Here is a 22476-nt window from a genome sequence, read left to right as displayed (position 1 = left end):
TTGTTTATATATGAGTATCTCCAAAGAGCTATCTTCTGCATCAAAAGAGGAGAATATTACCTTTACAGTAAATTGTTTACATAATATTTGTATCTTTGTATGCCCCTTTTCTTTCTCCTTTTCATCCTCCCTCTCTCTCTCTCTCTCTCTCTCTCTCTCTATATATATATATATATATACACACACACACACACACACACACACACATTTATTCACCCAAGGATATTTTTCCATTGATTTTTGGAGAGAGTGGAAGGGGGGGGGAGGGAGAGGGAGAGCGAGAGAGAGAGAGAGAAAGAGAGAAACACCACTGCAAGAGAGACACACTGATTGATTTGTCTCCCGCACGTGCCCCAACTGGGGCCAGGAATGGAACCTGCAACCCAAGTACGTGTCCTTGACCAGGAATCGAACCCAGACCCTTCAGTGCTTGGGTTGAGGCTCTAACCACTGAGAAACACTGGCCAGGGCTACCTCATTATCTCTCTATAAAACCCTAATATGCAAATAGACCAAATGGTGGAACAACTGGTTGCTATGATGTGCGTGGACCACCAGGGGGCGCGTGTAGAACATGGCGGGCATCGGCAGCAGGTGGCAGAGCACAGAACATGGCGGGCTTCGGCCACAGCGGGATGGTGCAGGTGAGCAGGGGCGCCCGACCAAGGCAGGGTGCCGGTTGCTGTCATTGGGGTGAGCCACTGCTGGTTACAGAAAATTCTTTGCTCCTGCGTGCCGTGGTCCCGCCGGGCGCTTGCTCCTGCTGCTGGGGCCAGAGCCGCCACTCACACCTGCTGCCAGCCTCGATCACTCAGTGCCATCAGCGGGTGCGAGTGGCACCTGCTGGCCCTGATCGCCCCTGAGTGCTTCTCCACCTCCCCCTGCTCCTGAGGGGTGATCAGGGCAGCAGCCGCTGCTCGCACCCGCTGATGGTGCTGGCCCCAATCGCTCCTGGTCCCAATCGCTCCCCACCGTCAGTGGGTGCAAGCGGGGCTGGCGCCATCAGCATGTGGGAGCGGCAGTGGCAGGAGCAGGGCTGCCAGCAGACGGGGGACTGGGGACGGGGGCCTCACGGCCCAGAGTTCCTTTTAAGGTGCACAAATTTGTGCACCAGGCCCCTAGTATATTTATAAATAAAACCTCTTCAAAAGAATGTATATAATCAATGTGCACTCAAATAAACTCTTGAAAGTTTAAAAAAAAAAAAAGAATGTATATAAAACCAGTAACAGTGGCTGCTCCAAGGAGAACGGGTGGGGGTGGGGCTCGCAGAAATGTGCTGCACGGAGACTATCTTACTGTTTACCCTTTGCGTACCACCACGATTTAAAGCCTGTGATTGTTTTAATTTCAAAAACAGATCTGGCCCCTTAGAACATCTGAGGAATTTATGGTTTTAGAACCCGGGGATTAAACATGTTCTGGAACTTCAGAGAGTCAGAACTGCTAAATCCTCAGGAACCTTAAGGGTCACCGTCCAAGGACCGTAATCTCTATGATGACAGAGGGGCACCCACAGACACGGGCACCGGCAACGATCCTTTCCCTGAGAACCCTGGGGGCCCAGGTCTCCACGCGGGGTTTGAGGGGGCACAATGTTCTACCATAGGATGTTGGAGTCACAGCCTCTCTAGCACTTTCTGGGCCTGTCTTGCTATTTAAAGGGGTGGGGGACCCCTGGCTGGTTTGGCTCAGTGGATAGAGCGTCGGCCTGCGGACTGAAGGGTCCCCAGCTCGATTCCAGTCAAGGGCACATGCCTGGGTTGCGGGCTCGATCCCTAGTGGGGGGCGTGCAGGAGGCAACCGATCGATGATTCTCTCTCATCATTTATGTTTCTATCTCCCTCTCCTTCTCCCTTCCTCTCTGAAATAAATAAAAAATATATTAAAAAATAATAATAAAGGGGTGGGGGAGCCCTGGCCGGTGTGGCTCAGTTAGTTAGGCATCAACCCATGCACCAAAAGGTTACCAATTCGATTCCCGGTGAGGGCACATGCCTATGTTGTGGGCTCGATCCCTGGTAGGGTGTGTGCAGGAGGCAGCCAATCAGTGTTTCTCCCTCTCTCCCCTCTCCCTTTCTGTCTAAAAACCAATAATAATAATAAAAATAACCCTTTACAATAAAAGGGGTGGGGAAAGGAGACCCAGAGCGGGGGAACGGCTTGACCTCCCAGAACCACACACTTCCTGCTCAGGCTGGCTGAGCTCCTGCCCCTCCTCTCCGGGTACAGCTTGAGAGAGACCGGGAAAAGGATAAGGTGAGACAAGTCAGGGAGGAAGGAAAAACCGAATGAGCAGAGGAAGCGAGACACAGACAGTGCCTGCTCGGGGTCTGGCTGCTCTTCCAGCCCCTGATCCTCCCCTGAGCCTGGCTGTGCGTTCCTGCCTCCGGTCCGGGCGGTGCGCCTGCATCTCTGAAAGAAAGGCCTCTCTTCGAGGCATCGACTCGAGCGGGTCCTGTTGCTTGCTACCAGAGAGCCTGACTGAGGGTGGGCCGTACTCACAGAAGTCGCTGTGCCGGCGCTGGCGGTGATAGGTGGAGGAGGAACTCCGTTGCCCTTTGCTGTGGCTGGTGCCTTTGCTGGCGCTCGTTCCATTGGTGGTGTCGCTGGGCGCCCGCACCCTTGCCAGGGCCAGTGCTGGTGCGCCCCGGTCCCCACCCTCCTGCAGGAGGACAGACAACGAGCCTCAGCCCCACGTTCTCTCTGCCCCAGAAGTCCCTCCGGCCCAGGCACCCCGAACCCCAGATGCCCCTGGCGCCTCCTGACCTCAGTCTTCCTGCCCAGCAGGAGGTAGGTGGCGGTCACTTCGTTGTACTTCTGGCTGGTCAAGGCCTCTTTGATTTCTTCCCGAGTGTAGCCCATACCCACCATCACCTCTGAGAGAGGGGGATGGAGAGGAGGCTCAGGCCCTCGGGCCCTTCCTTTCCACATCAGCGATGCCTACCCTTTGGCTGGTCCAGTGCCCACTCCCCCTTCCGCCAGCAGGACCCTGATTTTTCCTCGGCAGAACATCCTCTCCCACGCAGATCACTCGGCTGAGGCCTGCCTGCTCCGAGCCCCGAGGGCAGGAAGATGACCCAGGTCTGCCACCCCCAGGGCCAAACTGCCTGGCTCAGGGGCAGCCAGTGGGCACCCGCCTGGCGCTTTCAGAGGAACTGTAGGAAGCGGCTCTCCTCCTGACGAGGTGCCCAGACCACTAGGCTCTGCTGCTGGCAGCTTGCTCCTGGGGAGGGCTGCCTGGAAATAAAGCCACCACTCAGCAGACGCCCGCTGCCTCTGAGCCCCTGGGTCCAGTGCCTGGAGGCTGACATACCCGGCCTGTCTAGTTATGTGAATAACATCGCTATTAGGTTAAACCATATTAAACTGCTGGCACTGACCACTTTTAAGCATACGGCGATTTCGTATGCTTCCACCTCTTATCATCATCATCATCTGGTTTAAGCCAGAATGGCTTGGGTTTCTGTTACTTACAACCAGGGAAGTCCTGATTAAGGACCTTCTGACGGTGGCCTCAGTTTCCTCAGCTGTAGAATGGAGGGTTACTGGATGGTCCCTAAGGGGCTCTTCCAGGGCTAATGCTTTAGGGGTCAAGTGTTCGAAGGTTCTGGGCTGGAGGGATGGGGACCAAAGGAGTGGAGGGTGAGACACGTGCCGAGGTAGGGACTTTCCCCAAATGCACAGATTACCGATGACTGTGCCCCAGCTCTCCGGAAGTGATCTGTGACATCCCTTTGTGTGTGTGTGTGTGTGTGTTTAATATACTTTTATTGATTTCAAAGAGGAAGGGAGAGGGAGAGAGAGATAGAAACATCAATGATGAGAGAGAATCATGGATCGGCTGCCTCTTGTATGCCACCCACCAGGGATCAAGCCCGCAACCCGGGCATGTGCCCTTGACTGGAAATGAACCCGGGACCCTTCAGTCTGCAGGCTGGTGCTCTATCCGCTGAGCCAAACCAGCTAGGGCCATCCTTTTGTGTTTTAATAGTCAAAGCTAACATACATCAGCACGTAGTACATGTCTAATATAAAGTGCAGGATGTAGATTAACTCAATTAACATTCGTAACAACCCCGTAAGGTGGTTCTAGGAATATGCCACTTTACAGACGAGGAAACGGACGCACTGAGAAGGGAGCCACGTGGCCAGGGCCTCGCAGCTAGGAAGCAGCAGCACAGGGGCTGCGCCAGACCCGCGCTCTCCACTGCCTCGCACCCGCGGAGGGGTGGGGCCCGGCGGCCCGAGCCTGAGGAGCTGGGCCCGCGCTCGCTGACCCTCACCGATTCGCTTGGTGTCCCCGAAGTCCTCCTCCGGCTCCGTGTATGGCTTCAGCTCCTCACCCTCATAGCCGATGTTGATCCATTTGTCTTTCATGATTTGCTGCAGGAATCGGAGCAGGGCAGGGAAGGGGGAAGACATGTCAGGAGAAGCCAGGAAAAAAATAGAGGTTCCCACCCCCAAGGTCTAGCATCCCAGAATTGAGGGCTTCCTGAGAGTGAGCACCTCCTCACCCCATTTCCCGCCCCCCCCAACCCCCCTCCCCCGAGCCTCCAGATGCCACCTCCCGCCCCCACATCATCTGGGTCCCCAGCACGCTATAATCATCCTAGAAGCTCATTAGCTAATTACTGGCGTGGCAGGGAGTGGGCGAGGCTGCTGGGTTCGGGGGTGCATCAGGATGGGTGTCCGGGAGCCTTTTCCTGGGCTGCCCGGCTCCCCCCACCCTCCGGCCGAGGACCTTAGCAGGCGGGTGGGGGGAGGACAGTGCAGGACAAGAAGGCAACCGGAGGGGTGTGGGCCGGGCTCACCTCCAGAGTACAGCGTTTCGCTGGGTTCAGCACCAAAAATCTCCGCAGGATGCTCTCACAGTCTGTCGACATGTAGAAAGGGACCCGGTACTTCCCTCTGAGGACTCGCTCCCGCAGCTCCTGAGGGGACAGGGTTACTGGGGGAGGGGTCCACCCCGCCTCCCCACCCATCGCACACACACTCATCTCTCAGTTCTGTCCCAGTGCCCGGACAGAAGTGACAGGAGCCCCGAGTCCCAGCCCTGAACCAGGTGGGTGAAACCCCACCCCTCTCTCCTGACCTCAGTTCCCCATCTGTAAAATGGGAGTCTAGTGCCAAATGCAGCAATTTTCAAAGAAATATTACCAGTTTAAAGCTACGTAACTCTCATTCAGAGGAAACCTGACAGAGAAAGTGAATTCTCTAAGCCCGGAAGGAGGGGCGGCGGCAGGTGGGTTGGCCTCGGGGCTCAGTCTCCGTCTGTAAAAGGGATCCCAGCACCCACTTCGGGGGTCGGTGTGAGTGAGTTACAGCAGGAAGTGCCTAGCACGCCTAGGCCCAGAGCAGCACTGTGTATACAGGGAAGGGGGAGGGGACTCCTGCCCGCGCCCTCCAGCCCTGTACCTTCCCTCCTGCCTGCCTGTCCTTCTGAAGCGCTCTGAGGCCCTGAGGTCTCAAAGGATGAGCTCTCATCTGCTGACCTTTAACAATAATTTTGTTTGGTTAATCCTCACCTGAGGATATTTTTTTCCACTGCTTTTCAGAGTGGAAGGGAGGGAAGGGGGGGGAGAAAGAGAGAGAAACAGATGTGAGAGAGACACACGGACTGGTTGCCTCCTACACACTTCCCAACTTGGGGGGGAGGGGTGCAGAGAGCAAACCCACAACCTAGGTATGTGCCCCAAACTGGGAAGTTAGCCCAAGACCCTTTGGGGCATGGGCCGGCGCTCTAACCAGTGAGCAACACTAGCCAGGGCTAACATTTGTTTCAATTGATTGATTGATTTTAAAGAGAGAGGAGGGAAAGAGAAACAATTTGTTGCTCCACTTAGTTATGCATTCATTGGTTGATTCTTGTATGCACCTTGACTGGGGATCGAACCCACAGCTCTGCACACAGGGACGATGCTCTAACCGGCTGAGCTACCTGGCCAGGGCCATGCTGACCTTTCTAAGGGCTTGGGATGAGGAGCCCTAAGGCTGCGCAGGAGAAAATAAATCCCCCGCTCCATGGCAAGGCGGACCAGCGAGAGCCCCTTCCATCCCGATAAAGAGCTGCGGGGAGCCCTAGCTGGTTTGGCTCAGTGGATAGAGCGTCGGCCTGCGGACTGGGGGGTCCCGGGTTCGGTTCCGGTCAAGGGCATGTACCTTGGTTGCGGGCACATCCCCAGTTGGGGGTGTGCAGGAGGCAGCTGATCAATGTTTCTCTCTCATCGATGTTTCTAACTCTCTATCCCTCTCCCATCCTCTCTGTAAAAAAAAAAAATCAATAAAATGTATTAAAAAAAAGAACTGCGGGGAGACATGGAGGAGGGGTGAAGCCATCTGCCGGGCACTGGGCTGGAAGGGGCGTGCGCCTGGGCAGCCTCCTGGGTCTGCAGATCGCTCCAGCCCGAAGGGTCGTGAATATTTCATAATCACGAGGATCGCTTTCAGGGCACTCGCCCGCGACGCAGTCCTCTAAGTGCTTCCTGAATATCACGTCTGTGCTCACGGTGACGCTGAGGAGCGGGGTCACGAGGCCATTTTCCAGACGAGCAGCCTGAGACCCAGGGAGGTGGAGTCACTTGCCCTGGGATGGTACAACCAGAACGTGGCAGGGCCCGGGGTCCAGCGTAGGCAGGTGGGCTCCGGAGCCTGTGCCGTGTGACCACTGCCCCACACTGTCTGTCACATGGCGAGAGCAGCCCTCGGGCACGGCCACCACCACCAGAGCTGCCCGAGCCGGCGCCCTGGCCGGGGAAGGGCTCTACACCCAGGGTGGCTGTCAGTGGATAATCTTTAAGTCCCCACCTCGAGGTGGGGAAACCGAGGTTCAGAGAGGGATGTGTCTCACGTCATTCAGCAAGGAAATGACAAAGCCGGGACTTGTCCCCAGCTGTGCGCCTCCTCTGCCCAGCAAGGAGGTGACAAGGGCCTGGGGCAGGTGAGCCACTGGCCTGGTCCCTGGACAAGGTCTTTGGCCCTGGCCGGTGGCCCAGTGGTTGGAGCGGTGTGGGTTAGATTCCCGGTCCAGGGCATGCGCCTGGGCTGCAGGTCACTCCCTGCCCATGGGATGCGGCTCACTCCCCGCGTGGTCCATGTGAGAGACACACCCATGTTTCTCTCTCCCCGCCTCCCCCTCCCCTCCCTTCCACTGTCTCTGAAAAAGCAATGGGAAAAATATCCCTGGCGAGGATGAACCAGAAAGAGAAGAAAAGGAAAGAACTCCTGGCTCCATGCTCGGGGCGAGAAAGCTTATTCTGTGACAGTGAGCACTTTCCGGCCTCGTCTCAGCGCGAGCTCGGGTCGCTGCTACAAGCTGCTACCGCTGTCCTCCCTGAACGCAGCGGGAGACAAGCTCCGAGGGGCCGCCGCTCGGCCGAGACCACCGGGAACCGTCTCCTCCTCCTCGCCACGCGGCCTCTGCTCCGACGGCCTGTCCTCAGCCAGGACCTCCTGGCCTCCTGGCCGCTCCTCCGGGGCCACGCTGAGCAGGGCTGGCCGTTACTGCTGTGGGATCCCCACCCGGGTCCAAGAAAGAAAATACACGGGGCACCCACTGAGGCGGGTTCCGCAAGGTAACCGGCCGGAACTGGAGAGCAACGCCACGTGAGGAAGGACATAAGAAGGCGGAGGAACAGATCCCGACGGAAGGAGACTAAAGAGACAGGACCAGTGAGCGCCACGTGGGAGCCGGGGGGGGGGGGGGGGGGGAGATGCTGGAGCAGAACGGGGCTGCCAAGGACGTCCCTGGGACGACCGGTGAACTCTGAGCACAGGCCCGGGGTTAGAGGCTGGATTTGCTGAGAGTGAAGGTGGACGGGAAAAGGCCTGGTCTCAGGAGACACCTGCTGTACGTCGCCTTTAGGGATAAAGGGCATTGTGTCTGCAACTAACTCCCAAACGTTCCAATATTAAGGATAAGGAGGGTGACAATGACGTGCCATGAGCACATACAGATACGACAAATGCGGCCAAATGCTAGCGACTGGCGCATCTCCTGAAATCTGCTCTCGCCCTGCCACCTTTCTGTAGACGGGCAGCGTTTCAGAATGAAAAGTTCAAAGAGAAAAGAAAAACCACCGCACTAAAGCTCACCCCCCACTCCCACCCCGTCTGCGGTCGGCCCCCCCTTCCCCCCCACCGGCCAGCATCTGAAATAACACATCGCGCGTATTTCTTTGGGTTTTGGCCTGGCTGTGCTGCCGGAATGCCGGTCCATGCGGGCAGGCTTTTTGTGTGTTTTAAGTGCACAATTCAGTGGTTTTCAGGACATTCTGAGTTGAGCAATCGTCACCACAATCTATTTCAGACCATTTGATCGCCCCAAAAGAAACCCTGCTCTCCAACTTCCCCATCCTCCCTCCGACTCAGGCAAACAGTAATCTGCTTTCTGTTCTGATGGACATTTCACAAGAGTGGAATCATGCAACGCGTGGACTTTTGTGACTGGCTCGTCCCACTCAGCGTGTGTGCAAGGCCGGCCCACGGTGCAGCACGTGTGAAGGCAGCGGCTTCTGCCTCTCTTGTCCACACAGTATCTGCAACACCCAAACAGCCTGACGCAGGGACGGTGGGCAATGGACATGGACTGAGGGAGCCAGGATCTGAACCCCAGCCCGCCAGCTGCAAAGGCCCTGCCTTGAACCCCGACACAGCATGGTCCATCGAGGATGGCCACATGGGTCCTGCCTGACCCCGCACTGCCACATGCCCTCAGGCCGGCCCGCTCCGCACAGGAGCCGTGCTGGGACGAGGCCCAGAGAGCTCCTCCCAGGAGAGGACGCCGCCGCCAGCCCCGCCCAGCACCTTGAGGTTGTGCCCGTCGAAGGGCAGGGAGCCGCTGACGAGGGTGTACAGGATGACGCCCAGGCTCCAGATGTCCACCTCCGGCCCGTCGTACTTCTTGCCCTGGAACAGCTCCGGGGCGGCGTACGGGGGGCTCCCGCAGAACGTGTCCAGCTTCGAGCCCAGCGTGAACTCGTTGCTGAAGCCGAAGTCGGCGATCTTGATGTTGGCCTCGGCGTCCAGCAAGAGGTTCTCGGCCTGGGAGGGGAGGAGAGGGCCGAGGGTGGACGCGTGCGGTGGACAGGAGCACGGGCGCCGGAGCGGACCCGCCCAGACTGGCTGCGGCCTGGCCCTGACTCCCTGTGTGACCCCGGGCAGCGACGTGACCTCTCCGGGCCTTGGTTTCCTCATCCACAGAATGGGGATAATCACAGTCCCTACTTCGGAGAAGCGAGTGAATCTGTACAAAAGGCCTAGAACCGTATTTTGTGCCCGTTAAGCGCTATGTAAAGTTAGCTGTTATTGCCCATGTGGTCTGCGGAGCTGGGGGTCCCCAGGCCAGCGCCTGTCCTTCCCTGAGCCTCAGTTTACCCAGCAGAAAAAAGGTGAGGACTGACTATTCAAGACCCATAAAAATGAAAACAACCATTTTACCCAATACTCATCACACCCCCCCTGCACACCAGGCGTTGTGGACGATCATTTACTTTGTGAGTGGCTGCATGGCACCGGGTTAAAGAGCACAGGTGCCATCTCCGCCACTCACGCTCTGTGTCCCTTTGGGTGGGTTGCCAGACTTCTCTGTGCCTCAGTTTCCCTGTGTAAGCTGAGGGTAACCACAGCACCTGCCTCCCAGGCGGCTGCGGGGTTGAGCACACAGCACCTACCACAGTGTAAGGGACACAGTCAGCACTCACACATTTTTCGTACAGTGACGAGGTTTGGTCTGACTTTGGAGGCATATGCTCTTGTGATCGCCATTTCACAGTCGAGGAAACTGAGGCTCGGGGAGACCACCTCATGTCCACAGCCAGACAGCGGCAGAGCTGGCACCCGAAAGAGGCCTGGCCTCCCGCAGCCGAGCGTGGGAGGAGCCTCAGCACCCTGCCTCTCCCGGCTGCGGACTAAACTCAACGCACAGCACCCACCTTCAAAAGGTTGCCCAGTGTGGCCCGTCCCAGCCTCCCTACCTCCTGCTGGAGTTTGGTCCCCTTCCCCACCTCTGACCCAACAGGGGGATGAAGCCACAAACCCACATCTCAGAGAGACTCCCCAAACCTCAGCCCAGCTCTGAGGTGGCATTGCCCTTGGTGGCGTTTGAAGCTCGCAGTCCAGCCCCTGGGCTGTGCTGGGCGGTCCCTCTGGTGCACTAATCAGATCCTGAAATCCCCTTTGTTAGCCACTTACAGGACCCTCCACCAGGGGGCGCGCCTCCTCCAGGTTGATCTTCACAGGGCACCTTAAGGGTGCTTCCTCTGAGGGAGGGGGGACTTCAGGGCAGCAGAGAGAAGGGGCTTTTAGAAACTTCTCCAGCCATTTGACAGTGGAATTTTATGTTTTTTGAATCTAATAATAATTTAAAAAATTGGGCTTGTGTTTTGTACGTCTTTTCTCATTTGTACTGTACTTTACAAAAGGACCTGTCCGCACCGGATAGGGAAACGAAGCTGGACCCTTACTGAAGAACCTGGCGAAGCACTCCCTTACAGCACAGGGCCTGGCACACAGTAGGTGCTCAAGAAATCAGGCAAGCCGGCTCTAGTCGAGCCAGACCAACGTTTATCTCCCTGGTCTACGACGAGAAGTCCTGACATGTGAGGTCCTCTCGGGTGGGAGGTGTGGAACGGGGACCCCGGGACCCAGAGCTACGAGGGGCTGCCCCTACTCAGCCGCTGAGTCCCGTCCCCGCCGGGCACTAGCCTTGAGGGTTCTCGTACGAGGTCCTTCTGGAGCCCAAAGACGCCTGGGAGATGAGACCTGGAGGCCGGGTGACTGTGGGGCTTGGAAATCTCAGTTCCCAACGATTCCCGAATGTTCTGAAGTCAGAGCCAAGGCCCTGCGAGTGGCGGACTCTCTCTCGCCAGCGTCCTTGTCCAGGACACACGTAACCGCGGCGTCTAGGACACTTTGTTTCTTCCTCTTTGTTTGTTCCTCCTGCCCCACCCCCGGCTCGCTCCCCCATCTGCTGGCCTTGCTTTTGCCACAAAAGGCTTGGGACAAAGGCCAGGGGCCCTGGGTGCTGAGGGAGGAGCCTGTGGAGAAAAGGGGGGGGCTGTGGTAGAGGGTACAGGCTAAGCCAGGGGGGACCAGAGGTGGGCTGAGCTGGGAGCTTGTGGGGAGGGGGGGGGGGGCTCACCTTCAGGTCCCTGTGTACAATGTTTTTCTGGTGACAGTAGTGCACGGCCGATACAATCTGGGGGAAGAGGAGGGAAGGTCAGTTACTTGAGGCCCCCAAGCCCCCCAGCTTCCCTCAGAGACCCTGTGAGCCCACTCACAACCGAGGCTCTGGACCCCAGGCCTCCCCTAGGCCCAGGCCAAGATGCTGCGGCCTCAAACCCCGACTCAGTCACAGCGGGAAACGCTGGGGACCTGCAGACTCACACCTCCACTCGGACACCCAGACCCTCACCAGCAGATGTCAGGACGCCCTCCCGGCAGGGACATCGAGCCAGCACATGAGGACGAGCCACGCCTGACGTGCACATCTGGACACGTGCCTGCAGCTGGACCCGGGCCCCACACACCAGGGCTGAAGCCCCCACGTCCCAGGAGCTGTGTCAGGACTGCTGGACAGTCACGGGCTGACACCCTCACTCAGGTCCCTCTGCCCATCAAACCTACACCCGCCAAGCACTTAGCTACCGGGCACCCTCACACCTGTATTCCCTCTTACCCACACACTTGGGCACCCTCACACCTGCATGTCTTTTCCCCAGCACCCCGACATCCTCACACCTGCACGCCCTCTTACATACACCCCATTGCCACATACACCCCATTGCCACATACCCGGGCAGCAACACCTTCTTATCCACCTGGACATCCCTACACCATACACTCTTGTTCACCGACCTATATACCCACACCCGGGCCCCCCCTCACCCATACACTCAGGCTGCCATGCACACTTTTCCCTGCACATCGACACCCTTACAAACCTGGGCACCCACATAGCTAGTTCTCACACATCTTCAAATCCACACCCCTCCACTCACACCTCGGCACCTGGCACCTCCAGGTCCACACACTGGGCACACCCTCGCACCCACATACCTGACACCTGCACACCTGGCACCCTCCTGCCTGCCTCTCTCACCCACTGAGCTGGGCACCTGCACACCTACATCTGGGCATCCTCACACCTGGGCATCTGCACACCCACGGGCACCCAACTCTCTGCCTGCACCCCCACCCAGACTTCAGCCAATCCCCCCCGCCGCCCGTCATTGGACAACCCAGACCCACACCCAGCAATCACTCTCGTGTGGGGGGACCCCACCCAGCCCCGCCCACAGCCGTAACCCCAACCTGTCGGAACTTGGCTCGAGCTTCCTTCTCCTTCATGCGGCCGTGGGACACGAGGTAGTCGAATACTTCTCCTGCAGGACAGAGGCCAAGGGGGTGAGGGTGGGGTGTGGCGGGGGCGCAGAGAGGGCGGGGCGGGGCGGGGACTCACCAGCACTTGCATATTCCATCACCAGGTACAGCGTCTTCTCGGTCTCGATCACCTCGAAGAGCTTCACTGCAACGGCCGGGGGGGGGGGGGGGGGGGCGGGAGGGTTATGCAGGAAGGGGCCCCGCCATCCACCCACACTCGTAACGGTGGATGTGCTGAGCCACGACACCCCTCACTCAAGAGCACTCAATGGCTCCCTACTGATGGCAAGATTTTCCGCTCCTCAGCCCCACGTTACGCCTTTCATATATTCTCTCTCACAAGCATGTCAGCTCCGCTCCATGTGGCCAGGGATCTGTGCCTGTTTTCTCCACCGCTGTACCCCCAGCATCTGGCACACGGCGGCCACCCAATAAATATTTACTGAGTGAGAAAACTAAGGGTAAGTGGTGCGGCCACATCCAGGCCAGGCCAAATCCCGCTTCTCTCGGCAACGAGCCCTCTCTCTCTCCTTTGCCTGATGACAATGACAATGACAATGGCTGCTACTGATGACAATCATCAGACCGGCTCCCACAGCTTAACCCTGAACTAAGTGTTTCGCATGCACAGTCTTATCCAATCCTCACAATGACCTTGGCGAAGGCCCCGTATCACCCCCGCTGCAGAGGAGGACGCTGATGCTCGGAGAGGTTAAGTGCCTTGGCCAAGGTCACAGAGGCAGGGAGCAGAGATACCGCTGTGAGAAAACAGGTCTTTCTACTATTGTAACTGCCAATCCCGCCATGCCCCTGACTCTCCTCTCCCTGGTGCCCCGCTGGGTAGCCTGAGCCCACTCCCTCCCCTCCTCACCGATGTTGGGGTGGTTTAGGCCCTTCATGATACGAACTTCTCGGAACAGCTGGAAGAAAGGGAGAAAGAGGAGGGTGGGTGGTCTTGAGCACCCTCTTCCCAACCCTACCCCCACGCTGCTCTCCCTCCCTGGGCCTCACCTTCTGCAGGCTGCTGGGGTTCAGCTGGGTTTTGTCGATGATTTTGATGGCAACCTGGAGGTGAAAGAAGGGGGCAAAGGTCAAGGTACCCCAACTCAGGTCACCTGGGATATCCTTCCTTTAGCCCCTCTCACAAAAAAGAAACCACCTCAACCTGGGCCATTCCTAGTGGATAGGGATCTGGGTCTCAGGACCTTTGCACATGCTGTTCCCACCGTACCCAATGCTACCCTGACTTTTATAAGGAAATACTCCTATTCTGCAGTGAGGCCGGATGGGGCTGCTCCAGGGGCCTGTGTGTGTGTGACAGAGACCTTCAGGGGGACCTTTGTGAGGGCATCTCAGAACATCCATCCATCCCATCTTCGTTTTAAATGCACAAACTGGGGAACAGTAACCAATAACTGAAGCTAACTTTACCAACCAGTCACATGTGCGTTACAAATGGGAACTCTTCTAGTCCTCACAGAACCCCTGTGAGTGCTAGGATGCCCCCCACTTTACAAATGGGGAAACCGAGGCACAGAGCTGTTCGGTTACTTGGCCAAGGTTATGCGGCTAGTAAGTTTGTAGGCTGGGATCTGAACTTATGTAGCCTGACGGAGTCTACCTCTTAAACACTTAGAACTACATACTGTATGCACACTGATAGCTTTAAAAGAACTTTGAGGTGGTCATCATGTGGGGGATCAGATTGTTATTGAGCTCTCCTTACATTTATCTTGTTGCTGAGATTTTATTTTGAATCACACCTGGGATAGAGCACCCTAAGTTCTGCCATAGTGAGGGCCCTTTAAGTCTTACCCCAGCTTTAAGTCTCTAGTTTTTACAAAGGGTTTTGGGGCCACCCCAGGCCCCCTGGGTTACAAGTCTTCCCCTGGGAGGCCCTGCTCCCTTAGATGCCGGTCCTCTCAGGAACCCCTGGAATCATGTTCGAGATCCACATAAGGGAACGGCATGTTCTTTGTGGGGGAGAGGGTCCCTGGCTTCCCTCCTACCCTCACGAACGGGCTTTTAGTTTGTCAAACATCTTGTACGCCAATACGGAGACGATCATATGGCTTCCCGCCTTGAATCTGTGGCTGTGGCGAAACGCATGAATAAATTGTGAATCTGCAAAGAACTGTGCATTCCTGGGCTAAGCCCAGCTTTGTCATCGCACGGCTTCCTGACTCCTGTACCTCTGCTCACGCGTGAGGCCAGCCGACGCGGACCTCTCAGCTGCTTTTGCGATGGTTGTTGAACGCGCACTGAACATCCGCTGGGCAGTGACCCTTTCTTTCGGCTCCGGAAGGACCGGCATAAAACGGGCACGTTGGGTACAATTTGCCCATAAAACCACTGGGGCCTGGTGTCTCCCGTGTGTGCGGCACAGACAGGAGAGGGCAGGAGAGGGCTCGTCCGAGGCGGGAGAAATCACGCCCATCATTTGCTTCAAATTGAAGGCGGCGCGGAGGAGTCATGAACCCACCCGCCACCTTTTCTCCTGTTGAGTGTGAGTTGGAGGCCTCCGATCTAGGTCCCCCCGTCTGCCCGGGGCCCTTTCTGCAATAATGTTGCCACACTCAGGGGAGGAAGGGAGAGTGTGTACTTGAGAACTCCAATGAACCTTGTGTTCTCAAGATCACTGGAAGATCTGCTGGAATCCAAGCCCACCATTAAAACGGGGAGGTGTCCCTGGAATTCCTGACAGTTTCAGGGATGCCTGAGATGGGCTCTCTTCTCCTGACTTGGGTTGTTCTGGAAAAATCTGAGAGGCTGTGATCTGTCCTGAGGAGAGGCAGAGACTTACCCGAGGTCACGAAGGAAAACGAGGGCCCAGCCCCCTGCGCCCCACCACCCACAAAGCACAGGGGCTGCAGGCCTGGGGCCCAGCCGCCCCGTCCCCGCACTCACCTCCCGGCCCGTGAGGATGTGCCGGGCCAGCTTGACTTTGGCAAAGTTGCCCTTCCCGATGGTCCTCAGCAGGCGGTAGTTGCCCACGTGGGGCTGCTCCTCGGGACAGGAGGCGATGGAGTTCCGGCAGCGGGCACCCAGGGATCGGCTGGACCAGGACGGCCCCTTGTCCGAGGAGCGGCCACTGCCCAAGGTGCCATGCTGGGGGGGGGGGGGAGACGGAGCGTGAGCGCTGGGCGGCGCCTGTCCAATCCGCCTTCAGAGGAACCAGTGACGGCCACTTTGCGAGCCCAGGCCAGGGAGAAGCAAGATGCCTGTGGGCCTCCCCTCTCTCTACAAAAGGACACCTCCCAGGACAAGGAAGCTGGGCACCCAGGTTCCCAGACGCCAGGCCTCTTCTTCAGCCCTCCCTGGGGTCAGTCTACCCACGACTTCCCTTGCTACTGGGACCTCCACCAGCTCTGTAATATTTTATCCCAAACGCTGCAGCCCTCAACCCCAATCAACGTTGACCTCAACCTGGTCTCAACACTCCACGCCGACCCTCACTGCCTCCAACATTCCGTTTTCCCTACCACTGTCCCCACGCCAGCCCCCAAATTCTACCCCAAACCCAAGTGTCAATACTATATTTTGTTCCCAGTTTAGCTCCCCTAAGTTTCTTCTGAGCTCAAATTCAGCTCCAAACACAGTCACCAAGTGTCTTCCATTGTGCCCTGACATCATTCTAGCCCCACCGTTACATTCCTTTAAAACATTCTTGTTCCCTCCCTCACCCCCAACGCCCCCCCCCCCCGCCAACACTATGACTCCCTTCAAGCCCTGACCCGCTGCCTCCCCCACCTCGCTCCTATCTGTCCCCGACACTCTGTTCCTGCTGTCCTGTCTCTCTCCCCTGCAGGTCACCTGCATGCCCAGGAGGCCCTGTCCTGATTGTGAGCCCCAGGGACAGTGCCTCCCTTTCAGGGCAGGGGCCCAGGGTGCAGGCGACAGAGGCAGCCACAGGCCCCAGCCAAGCCGACTCTGCTCGGACCCTGTGCCCCGCTCAGAAAGCTGAGGAAGAGAGAAGGACAGGTGGGTGACGAGATGAGGGCCCGGGGCTGCTCCCTGAGGGACATCTGCCAGGTCACTTAACGGTGATGATGACCATTATTTAATGAATGCTGGCCATTAATGCATCATCACCCCCATTTTACACGTGGGGAAACTGAGGCCCAGAGCCTGGATCTGAGCCCAGACAGTTCCCCCAGAGGTGATGTTCTTCCCCATCACCAAAACCATACGTCTCACACAGCCACGCTATTTTTATTAAGCAGCTTTCCTAGGGGCCAAGGCCTGGGCCAGTACACGCCTCATCTACATTTAATTCCCAGAGCCCAGGAGGGCGGCGCCTGCATCTTCTTATTCCAGAGGAGAAACTGAGGCTTGGGGAGAGACGGTGCCTTGTCAAGGTCACACAAGAAGCAGAAATCTAATGTTCCCCACACGGGGCAGAACGAACCACCCCTGCTAACGCCCTGGCCTCCAAGGTGGGTCCATTTAGGATCAGCATTCTGCAGAAAGGGACCCCGAGGCTGAGACAGGGTCAGCACCTTGCCCAAGGTCACAGGGCAGGTGGAGCAGAGCACCTGGGATTCAAACCCGGGCCTGCAGACTCCTGGGTGCTGAGCTCTTTCCCACATCCCACTGGGCTGCTCACAGCCCCAGGCCTCCTCTGGGGGGAGGCAGGAAGGAAAGTGGAGATCCCGGCTGATAAGGCCCCTGATCCTCACTGAGATAACAGCCTGGAGAAGAATCCCCATCAGGTGGCACCAGGGGAGCCAACGGGGTGTGGGCTGGCACCCCACTGCAGGCAGTGCAGCTGAGGGACCCCTGCAAGGGGCAGCTGGGGCAGTGGGTGACAGAGCCCCCAGGGGCCGGGGGCGGGAGCTAAAATTGGCTGGCACCACCAGCTGGCCCAGCTCCCTCCCGCCGGCTGGCGCCCCAACACTGGGGCCCGTTGCTAGGGAACCTCCAGAGCGGCTGGGGGGGTGGAGGGCCTGGAACTTGGGGTGGGGTAGCATGACCCCACATGGCTGTCAACATGGTAAACCCATGGCAGGAGAGGGCACTGCAACCTCAGATTCCAGAGGGAGAGACGTGACCCCCGCCAGGACTGACAAGCAGGCCTTACACAGTACAGATGGGAAGAGAGGAGAGACGGGGATTGGGTCTCCCCAAATCCCCACTGTGCACAAATCTCAACAATAAAAGGAGGAAGTACTCAGATGAGCCCCATTTTACAGATGAATAAACTGAGGTTTAGAGAGGTGAGGTCCCTTGCCTGAGGTCACACAGTTAGGGAGGGATAGAAACTAGGTTTGAACCCATGCTTATCTGAATAATCAAAGTAATAATAATAATAAATAACAGCAGCTATAATCTTGACCCTGTCCGTTTTACTCACATAATCTCCTTGGCTCCTTAAAACATCTCTAACAGGGAGGTGCTATCATCAACCCCATATAGAGATAAAGAAACTAAGACTTGCCCTGGCTGGTTTGGGTCAATGGATAGAGTGTCGGCCTGAGGACTAAAAGGTCCCGAGTTCAATACCGATCAAGGGCACATGCCCAGGTTGTGGGCTCGGTCCCCAGTCGGGGGCATGCAGGAGGCAGCTGATCAATGATTCTCTCTCATCACTGATGTTTCTATCTCTTTCCCTCTCCCTTCCTCTCTGAAAATCAATAAAAATATATATAAAAACAAAGTAACTAAGGCTCAGCCCTCGCCAGGTAGTTCAGTTGGTTAGAGCGTTGTCCTGATATGCCAAGGTTGTAGGTTCGATTCCCGGTCAGGGTGCATTCATTTGCAACCAACGAATGCAAAAATAAGTGGGACAGCCGAAACCGGTTTGGCTCAGTGGATAGAGCCTTGGCTTGCGGACTGGAGGGTCCCGGGTTCGATTCCGGTCAAGGGCATGTACCTTGGTTACGGGCACATCCCCAGTGGGGGGGGTGTGCAGGAGGCGGCTGATCGATGTTTCTCTCTCTCATCGATGTTTCTAGCTCTCTATCCCTCTCCCTTCCTCTATGTAAAAAATCAATAAAATATATTTAAAAAACAATAAGTGGGACAACAAATAGATGTTTCTCTTTTTCTCTTTCAAATCAATAAATAAAAATTTAAAAATATGTAAATGACAGCAGCGGAGGCTCTGAGCAGGGAGTGGATCTGTAAGCTCACGCACAGGGCTGGGAACCCAGGGCCACCTGACTCATACCCACAGTCACAACAGTGTGAGCACGTGCGGAGCGCGTCCTGTGTGCCGGGCTTTACCCGTGTCACCCCAAGTAATCCTCTGACTCCAGAGATCACCCCCACTTCCCGGGGCAGGCACCTGAGTCTCCCTCCGAAAGGGAGAAGCAGGAGTCTGAGGACACAGGCACACAGCAGGCCTGTGGGCCCCCTGGCACTTTTTGTAGTGACTGGGGGTGGGCTGAGGGGGGGTAGGGGTATCTCATGGGAGACTCCAAATCAGAGTCTGGCCTATGGGATGATGGGTGGCAGTGGTGGCGGCGATCTCGGTGAGGGAGGGTCCTGCACGGTGCAGGAGCAGAGATAACCTGTCTGGCGGGGATCGGGAATGAGAGGGGCTGGGGGGAGCAGGGACCTGTCAGATGGCTTGGGGGAAAGGGACAAAAACCCCAGCTGGCAGAGTCTGGCACTGGTGGGTGGGAGGGTCTTTAGAAGGGCAATCAGAAGCCAGAGAAATGGGGAGGAGGGTCTCTCCAGGGTTGCTCTGGGCTGTGGTATTGGGACAGGGGGCCTGGGGATGACAGGAAGGGTGCAAGCCATGGGGCAGGGGCAGTGAGGGGCCATGAGGGGCCAAGGACCCCTGGGCCAGGGGCCTGCGTCTTGAGGAAACTCCTAGAAGGCAAAGAAGGGGTTTTGTAGGAGCAACCCCTGGAACCAGAGCAAGGTCTGGGGTCTGCAAGTCCTGGGCAAGGGGAGCCCAGAGGGGGAAAGGCCTCCACAGCTGGGGAGAGGGCTTTCCTGCGAGGCCAGACCCCCATGAGGAAGAGGCCCTGAGGCAGGAGAAGGTTAGAGGCCTGGAGATCTAGGGAAGAGATGGTGTCCTGTAGGAAGGGCCTGGAATAAGGAGGCCCCAGGGGTTGGGGGCCTGCCTGAAGCGGAGGAGTTGGCATAGGGAGGGTGAGGCCTGGAGTCGGGGGCCTAGAAATCCGGGGCTGGGCTGGGGGCCTGGAAGTTGGAGGCCAAGGCTTCCTGGGAGAGGAAGAGGCCAGAGGGTCCGGGAGCTCTGGGGGGGCCCTGGGGTGCTGGGAACCCAGGGGCAGGGCTGCCTGGAAGATGGGCCCAGGCCTGGGAGTGGAGAGACCTTGAACAAGCTGGGAAGGGCCCTGGGCCCAGGAAAGGTGGAAACCGGCTTCCTGTGAGGGGGTGCCCACGGGAGCCAGGAAAGGCGGAGGGCAGGGGATGAGAGGAGGGGGGCTCCTGGGGAGTCCGGGACGCAGATCCGGCCGGAAAGGCCGGAGCCAGAGGCAGGACCGGGCCCGGCCTTCCTGCGACAGGACCGGGCAGGGCTGGGCCTGGGGTCAGGAGCCTGCAAATCCGGGAGGGGGGTCGGGGGTCGGAGGAGGGCGGCCCGGAGGGGAAGGGGCTCAGGACGCGCGGGGAAGGGAGGGGCTCCTGCAGCAGGGGAGGGGGTTCCCGGCGGAGAGAGACCCGGCGGAAGCGGTCTGCAGAGGGACCAGGGGTCCCGGGAGAGGGGCGCCCCAGGGGTCGGGCAGGGCTGAGGAGTGGGGGAGGGTCCAAAGTCCTGGAAGTGCGGCGGAGGTCGGAGGCGGCGAGCGGGCAGGGCTCGGAGAGAGGGTGAGGCTCGCGGGGCGAGGGGCTCAGCGGGCGAGGGGCCGGCGGCCAGACGCGCCGGGCTCCCCCAGGGGCCGGCCCTACTCACCGTGTCCGAGTTCCGATCGTTGCCCGGGGCCAGCGCCGTCCGCGAAGACATTTTTCTCCGGGTCCCGGGGGACTGGGCGGCCGGGTGGGGGGGGCAGGGGTGCCGGGGTCCCCTCGTCCCCTCCCCCCCCGCCGGCCTGAGGGCGCGAGCTCAAAAGCTGGGTGCCGCGAACACCCGGGTTCACGCCGCGGAGAGGGGGCAGGGCGGGGGGAAGTGGACACCGAGGGTCCTAGTGGCCCCGCGCAGAGGGGGCCCAGGGCGCCATCGGGGCGGCGGGCAGGCGGCAGGCGGGCGGGGGCCGGGGAGGGGGCGCGGAGCCGGCCCGGGCGGCGGCGGAGGGGCCGGGAGGAAGGGACGTCAGGGGGAGGGGGGCAGGGCGTGGCCGCCGAGGCCCCGCCCCCCGCCGCCGGCCCTTAAAGGCGCAGGTCGGGGCCGGCCGCGGGCTCCGGGGGCGGAGGCAGGTCTGAGCGCGTCGGTGGGGAGCGTGTTCTCACAGGAGAGGAGCGACTCACCGGAAGAGAAGGGGAGAGGAACGCCGGGGCAGCGCGCCAGAGACGCAGAGGAAGACACTGGGCGACGCAGAGGGAGGCACAGAGGGAGACAACAAGGGGGAGAAAGAGGGAGACGCGTAGGGAAAGAGAGGCCACACACAAAGAGAGAGACAGCGAGACACAGAGACAAAGGCTGAGACCCGCACCCGGAGCCAGGGAGAGACTGGAGGAGACAAAGAGATGCACAGAGACGCGAAGCCCTGTGCAGAGATGGAGGTAAAGAGAAGAGGCGGAAGCCCCCCGAGGCAGGAACCAGGCAGATGGCACGGCCCGCCGGCTCCCTCCCGCCGGGTCCTGGGCCCCAGGAAGCTCTTGGGGGACTTGGGGCTCCAGGGGCTGCGGAGACGAGGTTGTGGGCGGAGCCACTGCCAGGAGTGACCTCCCACCTCCAGGCCACCAGGTGGTGGGGAGCAGTCTCCTCTCCTCTGCGCGCCAGCCCGGGTCCGGGGACTCTCTCTCTGTCACTCAGGGCAGGCATTTGCCTGTTCAGGCCTGGGTTTCCCGTCTGTAAAGGGAGCGGGAGGGTCCGACCGCATGTTGCCTTCCTGGCAGGGCTGAGGCAGGAGCAAGGGAACCGCAAGCTCAGACGCTCTCCCGAAGGATGACCTGAACCCACCGAGGGCAAGGGCTTCCCTGAGGTCACCCGGTGAGGACCAGCCATGACCTCTGGACCAGAATGGGATGGAAGAAAGAGGGCCGCGCACAGTCCTGGCTCCGGAATCACACAGCCCTTGGGTGGACTCCCTGCCCCGCCCCTATCTAACCTTCTTGAAGCTCAGTTTTCCTTTCTAAAGAATGGCTGTGATGATAACCGCGCTATGAGGGAGCTGGCTCAAGCGAGCTGACTGTTCAAGTCGCAGGAATTTTGGAACTGGTTGTTAAATAGTCATTATTAAAAACTAAGTTGTGCAAACATACAATTAAATAAAGTATATTTAAAACAAAGGTAATAAATATTCATCACACCCTAATTATTTTACCAGTACTATCATCTGTGATCCTGAGGTCACCTACATCTATTGCATCTGCTAGTGAAAGTGCTGTGTAATGAACTACTGAGCATCTCGTCCCCACCAACAAATACACACTTTCAGTTATGGCACCTTGAAACCAGCCATGGTGGGAACATTTACACCATGGAAATTGGCAAATGCTACACATTGAGACTCCCTACCACCACCCGCTAAGAGCTGCTTGTTAAACATTTACCAGCCTATCCCTGGCGGATACTATCAGCTCCATAGACTCATAGAGGCTTCCTCTGTGCCAGGCCCTGTGGGCTTTATCCTTTCTGCACCCCATGAGGTTGAACCATCATTATGAACCCCATTTACAGATGAGGGAATGAAGGCCCAAAGGAGAAAAAGCAGATGCTCATCACACAGCTGGTCAGTTGCAGGGCTGGGACTTGAACCCAAGCGCCTCCGAACTCCAGAACGTGGGCTCTTGACCACTGTGGTTACTGTCCTGGAATAACAACATTGCAGCCTCCGTCTGCGATAAATTAATGAGACTATATAAGTAAAGTGCTTCACCTGGGAAGCGAATAGACCTTCATAAGTGGGCGACGTTACTATTATTATTCAGCAAATGGGGCCCGAGGAGTCTCAGGGATGGTGGGAGGCGGAGAGGGAAGCGTTCAGGATTGTTTAGAAGATTTGAGATCACAAGGGCTCTGCT

The 22476-nt window shown here is 58.0% G+C and overlaps 1 protein-coding gene across 2 annotated transcripts in view; it reads right to left on the bottom strand.

Moving 5' to 3' along the window:
- MARK4 (microtubule affinity regulating kinase 4) overlaps nt 1-20370 on the bottom strand; it is a 30120-nt gene extending 9750 nt beyond the window's left edge. For both annotated transcript variants that reach the window (XM_054710920.1, XM_054710921.1), the window contains exons 1-12: nt 20246-20370; nt 15289-15489; nt 13393-13446; nt 13253-13301; nt 12461-12526; nt 12313-12383; nt 11141-11197; nt 8806-9042; nt 4815-4934; nt 4287-4386; nt 2770-2879; nt 2506-2665 (exon numbers count right to left, since the gene is read on the bottom strand). In XM_054710920.1, coding sequence (XP_054566895.1) covers nt 2506-2665; nt 2770-2879; nt 4287-4386; nt 4815-4934; nt 8806-9042; nt 11141-11197; nt 12313-12383; nt 12461-12526; nt 13253-13301; nt 13393-13446; nt 15289-15489; nt 20246-20296 — 1276 coding nt within the window. In that variant the 5' untranslated portion in view covers nt 20297-20370. The remainder of the gene's footprint in view (nt 1-2505; nt 2666-2769; nt 2880-4286; nt 4387-4814; nt 4935-8805; nt 9043-11140; nt 11198-12312; nt 12384-12460; nt 12527-13252; nt 13302-13392; nt 13447-15288; nt 15490-20245) is intronic.
- Between the last annotated feature and the right edge of the window lie 2106 nt (nt 20371-22476).

Source organism: Eptesicus fuscus, chromosome 21 (assembly GCF_027574615.1).
Source record: "Eptesicus fuscus isolate TK198812 chromosome 21, DD_ASM_mEF_20220401, whole genome shotgun sequence".
Taxonomy (NCBI): Eukaryota; Metazoa; Chordata; class Mammalia; order Chiroptera; family Vespertilionidae; genus Eptesicus; species Eptesicus fuscus.
The sequence above is the reverse complement of the archived record's forward strand: the minus strand, read 5'-3'. Positions and strand labels throughout refer to the sequence as shown.